Source organism: Prunus mume, linkage group LG1 (genome assembly GCF_029339155.1).
Source record: "Prunus mume cultivar Tortuosa linkage group LG1, ASM2933915v1, whole genome shotgun sequence".
NCBI classification, from domain to species: Eukaryota; Viridiplantae; Streptophyta; class Magnoliopsida; order Rosales; family Rosaceae; genus Prunus; species Prunus mume.
Genome location: NC_142698.1, coordinates 17,268,965 through 17,280,530, shown reverse-complemented (window position 1 = coordinate 17,280,530; position 11,566 = coordinate 17,268,965). Strand labels below are relative to the sequence as shown.

The 11,566-nt window shown below is 34.4% G+C and overlaps 2 protein-coding genes across 3 annotated transcripts; both read left to right on the top strand.

The window, feature by feature from the left end:
* Window positions 1–2,806, top strand: LOC103344256 (uncharacterized). Of its 2 annotated transcripts, none has more exons than XM_008247880.3 (4): window positions 1–120; window positions 543–1,407; window positions 1,916–2,011; window positions 2,391–2,806. In XM_008247880.3, the coding sequence occupies exons 2-3, from the start codon at window positions 876–878 to the stop codon at window positions 1,936–1,938; spliced, it is 555 nt and encodes a 184-aa protein (XP_008246102.1). In that variant the 5' UTR covers window positions 1–120; window positions 543–875; the 3' UTR covers window positions 1,939–2,011; window positions 2,391–2,806. The 2 variants fall into 2 exon arrangements, with proteins under 2 accessions (XP_008246102.1, XP_016648580.1); XM_016793094.2 differs by having other exon boundaries at window positions 11–120; window positions 797–1,407.
* Window positions 2,807–9,050: 6,244 nt separating this feature from the next.
* Window positions 9,051–10,745, top strand: LOC103322545 (uncharacterized). The gene has a single exon (XM_089048203.1). It carries the CDS (start codon window positions 9,051–9,053, stop codon window positions 10,743–10,745), a length of 1,695 nt encoding a protein of 564 aa, XP_088904329.1.
* Window positions 10,746–11,566: the final 821 nt, after the last annotated feature.

Here is an 11,566-nt window from a genome sequence, read left to right as displayed (position 1 = left end):
GAGAGATAAGCCTAGTTTTGTTTCATATTTGCGAAATGCCCCCCAATTAAGCTCAGCTGGTTTGGCTCTCGGAATTGGTCTCTATCCTTCCCTCAACAAACGTTCTCTCTTCTGTCTAAGGTACGTGCGTTGATTCCTTTGTGATGCCAATCATAAGTTTTTCAAATTTTGCTTCTGTTTGGTTCCTGAGAAAATGATAGACAAGACAAGAAAATACCTCGCTTTTTGAAGGTTATAGTTCTCGAATTGTTGTTCTTTTTAATTGGGCGAAATGGGATCACAATACTAGGCAAACCAATCTAGTCCTATATCTTATCATGCCTCACTTTTACAATGAGAAAATTTGCGTCCAATTTCTATAATTGCCCCTGTTTTCTTACATTTTCTCGGGTGCCAAGCAAATCATGGAAGTTATTGTAAACGTAATTTTGTATGCTTAACTTTTTTCGAACTGAATTTTTTTAGCGGAATCTGTTCGTAACTATTCTAGTATTTTCGTTTTTTTATTTTTTTATTTTGGCTGTTTTTGTGTTAAATTCCAGGAAGAAGAAATGAGAACAAATGGACACTTTATTTGAGGTTATAGTGATGACAAGGTCGTACCATTTTTACTGTTTGGGATACGTACTGGTTAGTTAGATGCAGAAGCAAATCTTATAGTTTTTACGTATGACTTGTTCATATTAGTAGGGAAAAGATGGTTTCTTGCTTAATGGCCATAAACCCTTGAATTGTGTTTGAGATGTCACGTGATCTTAGAAATGGGTTAGCTGACTTAGCTGAGAATATTGTATAGGTTGTTTTGTGTTTGAATCGAATGTTTATACCTTTGAGATCTTGGAGGCTTAGAGGGCAAGTCCGAGGTTAGGCATGTAATGGATCATCTAGGTTCTAGGGAAAGTGATCTGGATTTTGACTTGGAAAGTGGTGAGACTGAAAGCACCAGTGAAGAAGATGGAAATCAAGGGTCAGGTTCAGATGGTAAATGTTCCAGGAAAACAATGGCTAGGGCAAGGAGTGGGTACTTGTATGTTGATGGATCAATAGCAGCTAGTGATGGGCTAAGTGCAGGCAATAATGTATCAAGTATTGGTCAGAATATGGATATGTTAGCTAGTAGTATGGGGCAAATGGCAGAAGGAAGAATGGAGAAGAGGACAGTCGAGAAACAGAAAAAGATCCCTAAAAAGCATCCCAAGCCACCTCGGCCTCCTACAGGTCCATCATTACATGCCGCCGATATAGAGTTCGTCAAAGAAATTTCAAAGCGTTCAAGGTTGCGGCGTGCAAGGAGAGAAAGGATGAATGCATTGAAGAAAATGAAATCTGATAAAACATCATCGTCGAAGATAAACTTCTTGGCAATGATCGTCACCACTATCTTCTGCTTTGTGATAATCTTCCATGGTAATGCTTTCTCTTCTTGTGGTTACTACTTGTTTTGATATGTTTTTTGTGTTCTTTTGTTGACTGACATAAATTGAGGTCTCAATTTTGGACTAAAGCTGAATCAATTCTATTTAGATTTCAACCATGGAAATTTTTGTCTAGATCTTTATTCATATATTGCTTTAAAAGTTTGTGAGTGAATCAGCACTATTAATATGCTTATGTAACTTTTCTTACCCAAAGAATACTCTAATAAGGAATTACTATAGGTTGGTATTACCACTGTGTTTCTGTTCAATTACAGAGTTGTTGAAATGTCTAGTACTTTAACCGTAAAGTAATACTCTTTGGGAATTAAGGTGATAAACAAGAAAACAGCTGGTTTTGTTTGTACTTGTGGGATGATAGGGGCTGGTGGTAGGTTTGTGCCATTACAAAAGTTCCCTTTGTTGGATCCTCTTTCTTTTCTATTCTACTCTTTCATAAGTACAACATAGATTCATGTATGTCTATCTTTGACTTTCAGGAATCTCGGGTGCTCATGCATGATTTTAAGTTTTCGTAAATCCCAGTTTTTAATATAGGAAGTGCGAAACTCATGGGCTGGCTCTGTGTTTCCCAGGTAAATGTTATTTTTCCTTTCCAACTTATGATTCTCTTAGTAGCATCATACGGATTGTGTAGATATAGGTAAGACTATCAGAAATTCTGTCAGTTCAATTTTACAACATAGAACATCAACTTACTTTTTAATTAGACAGACGTGTGTGGCATATATACCATGATGGAATTTAAGGTGAACCTTTGATAATTTGATCCTTGGAAAGAAAAGTGATAATATATTGAACCGTCGTAAGCTCATAACATGGTGGAATTTTGGCTCCTCTCTTGATAGTTTTCAAATGGAGAGGGCTCATAAGATTAGCATATGCTCTTGCCTATATATATCATTTTACAATCCTGGTGTTCCCTATCTCTCACGACAATGTTTTCCCATGCAGTTTGGCCGCCGAATGCCATGGGGATTGATTATTGAACCTTATTTTGAGTTTCAACAATCCCAATTTGGGGAAGCAGTGCCGTTGAAGGACTTTGTGGGTAAAGCAGCCTTACCATACAATCAATGGGGTCAATTAGGCACCACAGGGAGATGAAAGCTGTCGCTAAAAGAGACACTTGGGCTTTTTGCAGCAGTTAGTGGAGGAATAAATCACCGATGGATATATATCATCGCGAAGGGTCTGTAAACTGCTGCCGGCCGTTGCTAAATCCAAAAACCCGTTATCTAAAACAATAATGTCTAGTTTTTTGCTGATTAGTGTGTTTTCACCTCCTGTTTTACAGTAAACAGATCAGAGAATTTATCTGCAATTTTTCAGTGACTTATCTACAATAAAAAAGGTGGCCTGTTCTCCTATATCGCAAAATAATTTGTAAATAAATCATGTTTTTAAATGCAATCTGTTCATGTAACAATTTAAGAACCAAATGGCTATTAAAAAGTCAAGAACCAAGTACCCTTTTGCATTAGATGATGCAAAAAATGGGAAAATAACAAGCTTTTTGAAGAGTTGGTCGGATTGTTTTTCTCTTTAACTGGCAGAAATGGGAAAGGAAAAAAAATTACTAGCACTATCGATATACTGATTTTAACTTGTTACCCAAAGAAGACTATAATAAGAAATTACTATAGTTTGGTATTAGCAACTCTATTTACAGAAGCTAATGCATTAATTTACTTATTTTCCAGAGAAAATAAAGCCACACACCACAAACAAAGCAGAGAAATTATAGTAACCAACCATACTTTCTACTTGGAATGTATGTTAAAAAAGAATAAACAGTTGGGAGCTGAGGTTTTGGTTTTAATTTGTCGTTTGTTTATTACCAGTTCAAAATTTAAGATCAATTTAACAAGCAATGAGGATCTTTCTGATGTTGATCTCGGTCTCTTTGAATTCACACCAAATATTACTTTTCTTCTTACTAGTTTTTACTGAAGCATAAAAGAAATACTAGTATTCTTCTTGTTACATAACTGAAACCCTAATAATTATTTTCATGTCTCCCTTTGCAGGTGATTTGCCGCACTTGGCCCTCCTTTATGGAAATCTGACAGAAGAAGAGAGGAAAAGAGCTCAAGAGAAAGTGAGTATTCTGGATGAGAGCATTACTGACTTGAGCTTCCCAATAGCTAGCGTTGCATTATACAAAACCAACTACCAAGATAAAACTCTCAACTCTTGGGAAAAGATTGCAGAAAAAATCCTACGACCGAGATAATGTTCCTTCCACTTAATATCTATAATCTGATTTGGGCTATTATATATATAGAGTTTGAATTGAGGGATCCCTCAAATAAGCATATTTGAGGGACATCCTTGTAGGGCCCACTCGGTATTGTATTTATTAATCTAAACCATCTATTTTGTAGATATTTATTTCAAAATATTCTCTACAAAATATCACTTGAATCCGATTTCATTTGACCACTCAATTGAATTAGTGAAATTATAGTACTTTCTTGAAGCACCGTGTTCATTGATTTTGTATGGCACAATTGGATGTTGAATCAGTTTTCAATTTGTCTAATTTTTTATAAAGATGATCTATGAATGTAGACCAAAAAAATAAATGGTTGCATCAATCAAAAATTTAAATTAGTTGAATGAAGCCTGAGCGTAAGGTTGTGTCAACCACAAATTTAAATTCGTTTATATCTCTTTTAAAATTTGATTAAAAAATGTATATTTTCTGAAGGTTTAGTAGTAAAACCAATTGATTTAGTGTATCCTTAATTTACTTTATTTCGCTGACATCGGTTAGGCCAGTTAATTAGGATAGTGAGCCTGCCCCTCACATCCAAGTTTGAATTTATCCAACCCATAAATTAAATTAATTTAGAGTAAATTATACAATTTCTTGTATTTTTTTTTAAAGTTTTATATTTTTCTCATAAATATTATAGATCAATTTTATAAGAGCTGCTTAATATAATTTAGTTTTTATAATAATTGTGTTTGATCTTTTGCGTCATAGGATTCAATTATTCATTTTATAGACTTTCGTTTTTTATTTGTTTGATTTTTCCTTCAAAGGGATAGGCTTTTATATTAATTAGCCCTTTGGCACATGCTCACGTCACGCATGTGCCAATTGGTTTTATTTTTTATTTTTTATTTTATTTTTAGAATTAAGAAAAGATAACATGGGTAGTTATGTTTCTTAAAAGTAGGACCTATTAACTAATTTTTTTTAATTTTAATTTTTTTTATATGAAAAAAGTGAATTTACCATATTATCCTCATTTAATTAATAATTTCAATTCTCAATATTTGAATTAACCAAGGGCATTTTTTAGTATTTTGAATGTTTCACAATTCTCTGCCTTTTGCTTTATATATATATAGATAATATAACAATGATAGGGTTAACTATCAATTTATCCCCTTAATTTGTACGCTACTTTCAATTTGCACCCACAACTTTTTTGTTGGAAAATTAAGTACATAAACTAATTTTTATTGCCAATTCGCCCCTTACTGTCTAAATCTCAACATTTCGTACAATTTTTCGTTAAATATGAGGGTAAATTGATTATTTTATATTTTAAAATAATTTAATAATTTAAAATAAAATGAAATGAAATTTAAAATGAAAAAAATCTTTTGAGAGAGAGAGAGAGAGAGAGAGAGAGAGAGAGAGAGTGAGATTTTTTGTGTTGTATGTGATAAGAATCTCTATAGTTCTATCAGTATGATTATGAAAAATACATAAGGGAGAGGTGGGGGAAGGGTTTGTGGGGGTGGGGGATTGGTTTGGAATGGAGGGTGGTGGTCATGGAGGAATGGGAGGAGAAGGGGATGGGTGGGTTCAAGGGGTGAAAAATACAGAAGGGGAGGTGGAGGAAGGGCCTGTGGGGTGGGGATTGGTTTGGGAGTGGAGTGGTCATGGGGAAAGGGAGGAGAAGAAAACCCCGGGGCTGGGTTCGAGGGTGAAAAACAAAAGGGGGTGAGGTGGGGAGGGGTCTGTGGGGTGGGGATTTGTTTGGGAGTAGAGGGTGGTGGTCATAGGGAATGGGAGAAGAAGAAAACAGGGTAGGGAGTTCTAGGTCTCTTTGATTGATTGATTTTTTTTATTTTTATTTTTTTGGTGTTCTCTTTTTCATTAATTTTTTTCCAAAAAAATAATTTTTTGGATGACATGTTGTTGATTTAGACGGTAGAGGGTGAATTGACAATAAAAATTAGTTCGCGTACTTAATTTTCAAAAAAAAAAGTTTAAAATGGAAATTGAAAATAGCGAATAAGTTCGGAGGTAAATCAACAATTAACCCAACAATGATATATGAAAAAGTTTTCTATGGGTGTAAATAAACTTATTTTCTTATTATGGGTCAAACGCACAAAGGCAAAACAAGAATGGGCTCATTACAGATGAAATATATGTAAATAGAGAAGAGAAGTTGCAGACGCAAATTTTATTTTTTTTGGGTCCTTTTTTGTCTATATAATCAAAAGCATATACCAACAGGGTTATGAGGGAGGAGTGGGGCTATCTTCTTTTTTTTTCTTTTTGTCTCTAAAATCAATAGGCCAATAGAGTTTAGTCTTGTCTTGTAAACTAGTGGTCTTAAGTTCAAACCTCTATAACACCATGGTAAACTCACCTCTAGTTTAGACTATTGCTTGTATAAAAAAAAAAAAATCAAAAAAATACCAATATAACTCCTAACTTCATCAACCTTACTACATGTTTGCATGCAATTACATTGTTACATACAAAAAGAAAAAGAAAAAAAAAAGGTAATGATGTCAAAGAAGCTAGAAGGAATGATATCTATGATTCCATCAACAAATAACTACATTATCAAATATTGGCTATAAACTTGGCTGGAGAAATCATCTTTTTACCATACGACTTATTTTCAAAATGACATAGAATAACAATAAATACATAGTTAGAGCATTCACAATCATGCTCCCTATTTTTTAGTTAAATTTTAGCTAAAAACATATAAAAGTTATTTTAGGAGCTCTCTATAAAATTTAAACTCCAATAATGCTCTCTAGTTTAGGGACTCTTTTTTAATTGGTCAATCTCATAATGTAACAGGCATGAAGAAGAAGAAGAAAAAGTTTGAGAAAGGTTGTTAATGGCAGAAGGCGTGGCAATTAATGAGGTTTAATTAAAGAAATTAAAACATGAATGAAGAAAGAGAAAAGATATTGTATTATGCAATTAATTAAAGAATTAAGAAGGCGTGCCATTGAATGCATTCTAATCTAAAGGTTGAAAAATTGTGTTAAAAACATAGTGCCATATATAAGGAGTATATCCATGTGACCACACTATTTCTTTTAATTTTTTTTTGAAAAATACATAGTATTGCCAGACGGCTATACTATTTCTTTATAAAATAAAAATAAAAAGGAAATACCGAGTATAGCCTTTACGAATATAAGGTTTTCACAATCAATACAATTACAGCGTCGAACCACTTTTAATTTTCCACTGTCCAATACCTAAATAAATTAACCAAACTCAACCTATATACATATATATATATATATATATATACAGTCCCCTTCTATTGAGGGATCCCTCAAATAATTTTATTTGAGGGACGCCCTTTAGGGTACCCTACAGTTTTTTTTCCAATGATCCAAACCATCTATTTTTTAGGTCTTCATTCATAGATCATCCTTACAAAAAATTAGACAAATCGAAAACCGTTTCGACATCTAATTGAGTCCTACAAAATCAATGAACACGGTGCTTCAAGAAAGTACTAAAATTTTCAATAACTCAATTGAATGGTCAAATGATATCGGATTCAAATGATTTTTTATAGAGATGATCTTGGAATAAGTATCTACAAAATAGACGGTTTGGATTAGTAAAATACAGTCCGAAGTGGGGCCTATAAGGGGTGTCCCTCAAATAAGCTTATTTGAGGGATCCCTCAATGGATATACAGACCTAAAAAATAGATGGTTTGGATCATTAGGAAAAAAATTGTAGGGTACCCTAATGGGCGTCCCTCAAATAAAATTATTTGAGGGATCCCTCAAACGTCCATGATTACTCATTCCTAAAACTATTTTTGTTTCGTCTCAACATGATTCCTTACGGTTTCCTGTCAAAAATGCGTCTTTACGAAGTTGAAGTTCATGGTGTTAAAGTGACGGTAGTGCTGTGTCTGATAATACTCGTTTGATTGACGAAAAAGTATATCTGAATTAAGATCGTCGCTGCAAAGGAGTGTTATGGGACTCAGTGGCGGAGCTATATGAGGGCCTGAAGGGGCCTGGGCCCCCCCAAAAGTTTCATAATATTTGATTTGTGGTCTTCTGTTCCTATAGATTTTAGAAAGTAAATATGATAATTTTGCTTGTGGCCCCCTCAAGATGTGTTTCTCTTTCCAATTAAATATATATATAATAATAACCACTTGCCACTTGATTGAAGGTTGTGAATGTTTCTATCCTCACGCCAGTTTTGGTTTTTTAAAAAGTAGAATCTCATGTCCATCAATATATTAATAAAAAAAGTTAAAACAGTCAATCAAATAAAGTTTCAAAAAATTTCCTTTATCAAATAGGAAATAGACTTTTACCCAAATAAAAAAGGATTGGGATTTTAATTTATGTTCCTATATAAAGCAACATGAACTTAGTTCGAAGCAACCGCACACAACAAAAGAAAATAATTGAATTTGGTAGTTTGCTCTCCAACCTCCTACTTCAGAATTTCTAATTCCAGGTTAGATAACTTTACAGTTAATTTTTTTTTTCCTTTGTTTATTTACTTTTTATGATAATATATTTGTATATGTTCTATGCATAGAACATGATTTTATTTTTTTATTTTGGTTTGTGGTATAATTTATCATGTCCTTAATAAAATTTGTAATTGGTTTGTAGATGAAGAGACAACCTAAAATTGATGGATTTTTCAAAAGAAAACATATTGAAGTTACCTCATCTGTACCTGATTATAATATTGAGACAATAGCATATGAAAATCGTTCTGGATCTCCAAGAATTGAGACTATTGATAATGAAGTTGATATTAGTACTTTAGAGCGCGACCCAGGGCTACGTCCGCAAATATGGAATTATCCTGTTAATCAACGTGACGAAATTCGACGAGCTTACATTAACGTCGGTCCATACCAACCTATACTTTCCAAGTATCCAAAATCTGGATCAGTAACTCATCAGCGTAGCTTTCAAAGTTCATGGTTCAAATTATTTCCTTCGTGGTTAGAATATTCACCTGTGAAAGATGCAGCTTTTTGTCTACCGTGCTATCTTTTTAACAAACCATCTGGACATTCTGGAAAAAATGCTTTCACTCTTGAGGGATTTCAAAGTTGGAAGAAAGTTAGAGATGGAAAAAATTGTTCTTTTCTAAATCACGAGGGGAAAGATCCTAACTCCCCCCATAAGATTGCTGAAATATCATGTTTGGATTTGATGAATCAATCCCAGCATATACAGAAAGTCGTTGAGAATTATTCTTCCCAACAAATTGCAGACAATCGACTACGACTTAAGGCAACAATTGAAGCAGTCAGGTGGCTTGCATTCCAAGGATGTGCTTTTAGAGGCCATGATGAAAAAAAAAATTCAATCAATCGTGGAAATTTTCTTCAAATGTTAGAAATATTGGCTGCATATAATGAAAAAGTTGCTGGAGTTATCTTAGATAAAGCTCCCAAAAATGCCTCTTACACATCACCACAGATCCAAAAAGAAATTTTACATGTTTTTTCAACTAAAGTGAAGAAAGCAATCTGTGAAGAAATTGGGGAATCAAAGTTTTGTATAATTGTTGATGAAGCGCGTGATGAATCCAAGAGAGAGCAAATGGCTATAGTGTTGCGATTTGTTGACAAAGAAGGTCTTATTCAGGAGCGCTTTTTTGGGCTTGTTCATGTGTCAGACACTGAGGCATTAACTCTGAAAAAAGGTATATACTCTATATTGTCTTATAATTCACTAAATATTCAAAATATTAGAGGACAAGGATATGATGGTGCAAGTAACATGCGAGGTGAATGGAATGGGTTACAAGCTTTGATTTTGAATGATTGCCCATATGCTTACTATGTTCATTGTTTAGCACATCGATTACAATTGGCATTAATTGCATCATCAAGAGAAGTTATTCATGTTCACCACTTTTTCACTAAATTGACTTCTATTGTCAATATTGTTGGTGCTTCATGCAAGCGTAATGATGAACTGAAAAATGCTCAAGCTGCTGAAATTGAGCACATGATTGCAATTGATGAGCTCGAGACTGGGAAAGGAATGAACCAAATTGGCACCTTACAACGTGCTGGTGATACTCGTTGGGGTTCTCATTTGAAATCAATTACTAGCTTAGTAAATATGTTTAGTGCAACATGCATAGTTCTAATTAATATAATTGATAACGGAACTACTTATTCTCAACGAGGAGATGCTGATGCAGCTTATGAGGCAATGACTTCATATGAATTTATCTTTATCTTACATCTTATGAAAGAACTTATGGAGATCACTAATGATCTTTGTCAAGCTTTGCAATGTCAATCCCAAGACATCATAAATGCCATGAATCTTGTTTCTTCCACTAAAGCACTCATCCAAGAATTAAGAGATGATGGATGGGATTCTTTGCTTACCAAGGTGAATTCTTTTTGTGAAGCACGGAACATAGATATACTAGATATGAATGCTCGTTATGTTCCAAGACGAGGTAGAGCTCGCCATCAACAAGATGATTTTACGATTAAGCATTATTATATGATAGATATTTTTTATGCTACAATAGATTCTCAACTTCAAGAATTAAATAGCAGATTTAGTGATCAAACAACAGAGCTGCTTATTATGGGGTCGGCTTTGGATCCTCGTGAAGTGAATAAATCTTTTAGGATTGATGATATTTGTCAATTGGTAGATAAGTTCTATCCACAAGACTTTGAAGATCATGAGAAGATAGGTTTGAGAAGACAACTTCAACATTTTGAGAGTGACGTCGTTAGACTTCCAGAGTTCAAAAACTTGTCAACAATTTCTGATCTATCTCAATGGATGGTAACGACTAGAAGATCAACGACATATCCACTTGTTTATAGAGTGGTTGTTCTTGTGCTTACTCTTCCTGTTTCTACAGCAACTGCAGAGCGATCATTTTCTGCTATGCGTATAGTAAAAACTAGGCTCCGTAACAAGATGGAAGACGAATTTCTCACAGACTCTTTGATTATGTACATCGAAAGGGAAATTGCAGAAAAGTTTAGCGTTGACTCAATCATAGATGGTTTTCGAGATATGAAAGAACGACGAGTGTTATTTTGATACCTAATTGAATAAACAATTATTTTTTGCCTTTAATTTTTCCAAACATTGTTAAGGTTGAAAATTTGAAATTTTTTGATGTCTTGTTTGGTTTATATATTGGCCCCCCAACACATAAATTCCTGGCTCCGCCACTGATGGGACTTGATCTTAAGGTTGTACACAGCTATCCCCAAATGCTGCTTCTTTGTGCTGAAGGTCGTTGCCTGATCATCCCAAATCTTGTAAGTTTGCGGGGTTCTTACCCAACCCTAAAACATGTTTCTGAAGGTGCACTCAGCCAACTTCTTTCTAATCAGAGTATCTGTTTGTGGGTAAGCCTGTGCCCTCTTCCAGTTGCCTTTCTGTTACTCGTGGATGGACAGATATGGTATTCAAGGCAAAAGTAATTTATGATACTGAAGAAACCAAGTCTCTAAAATAAACAACTCTATGACTTGGCAGGAGAAACTGGTATTGATTTTAAGCCACTGAGAGGGGCTTCTCCTAAATCGGATGCCGAAATTTTTTGTGCCCAATTTCTTCTCTCTGTATACACATCAATAAGCACATGGGCAGGACAAACTTAACTATAAATCCAGCTCTCTACAAGGCAACACCAAACATAAAACATAACATGCAAGCTCAGGCCAAAACTCGAACCCAGCCACAGCCACTTGCCTTAGACTTCGATAAGAAAACAGCACACCAACAGAAAGGGCAGATCCACTCGACTTCCACCCAACACACAACTTTAAACTTTAAACTTTTGCACATAACAATGGTCATTCATGCCTACTTGTTTAGCAAGTCTTCAAATTAAAATTCAGTATACTATCCCC

Coding starts and splice junctions, on each gene's coding strand:
- LOC103344256 (XM_008247880.3), top strand. CDS start 876: ATGGATCATCTAGGTTCTAGGGAAAGTGATCTGGATTTTGACTTGGAA. Junction 1,408..1,915: donor CTTTGTGATAATCTTCCATG/GTAATGCTTTCT, acceptor TTTGACTTTCAG/GAATCTCGGGTGCTCATGCA.
- LOC103322545 (XM_089048203.1), top strand. CDS start 9,051: ATGTTAGAAATATTGGCTGCATATAATGAAAAAGTTGCTGGAGTTATC.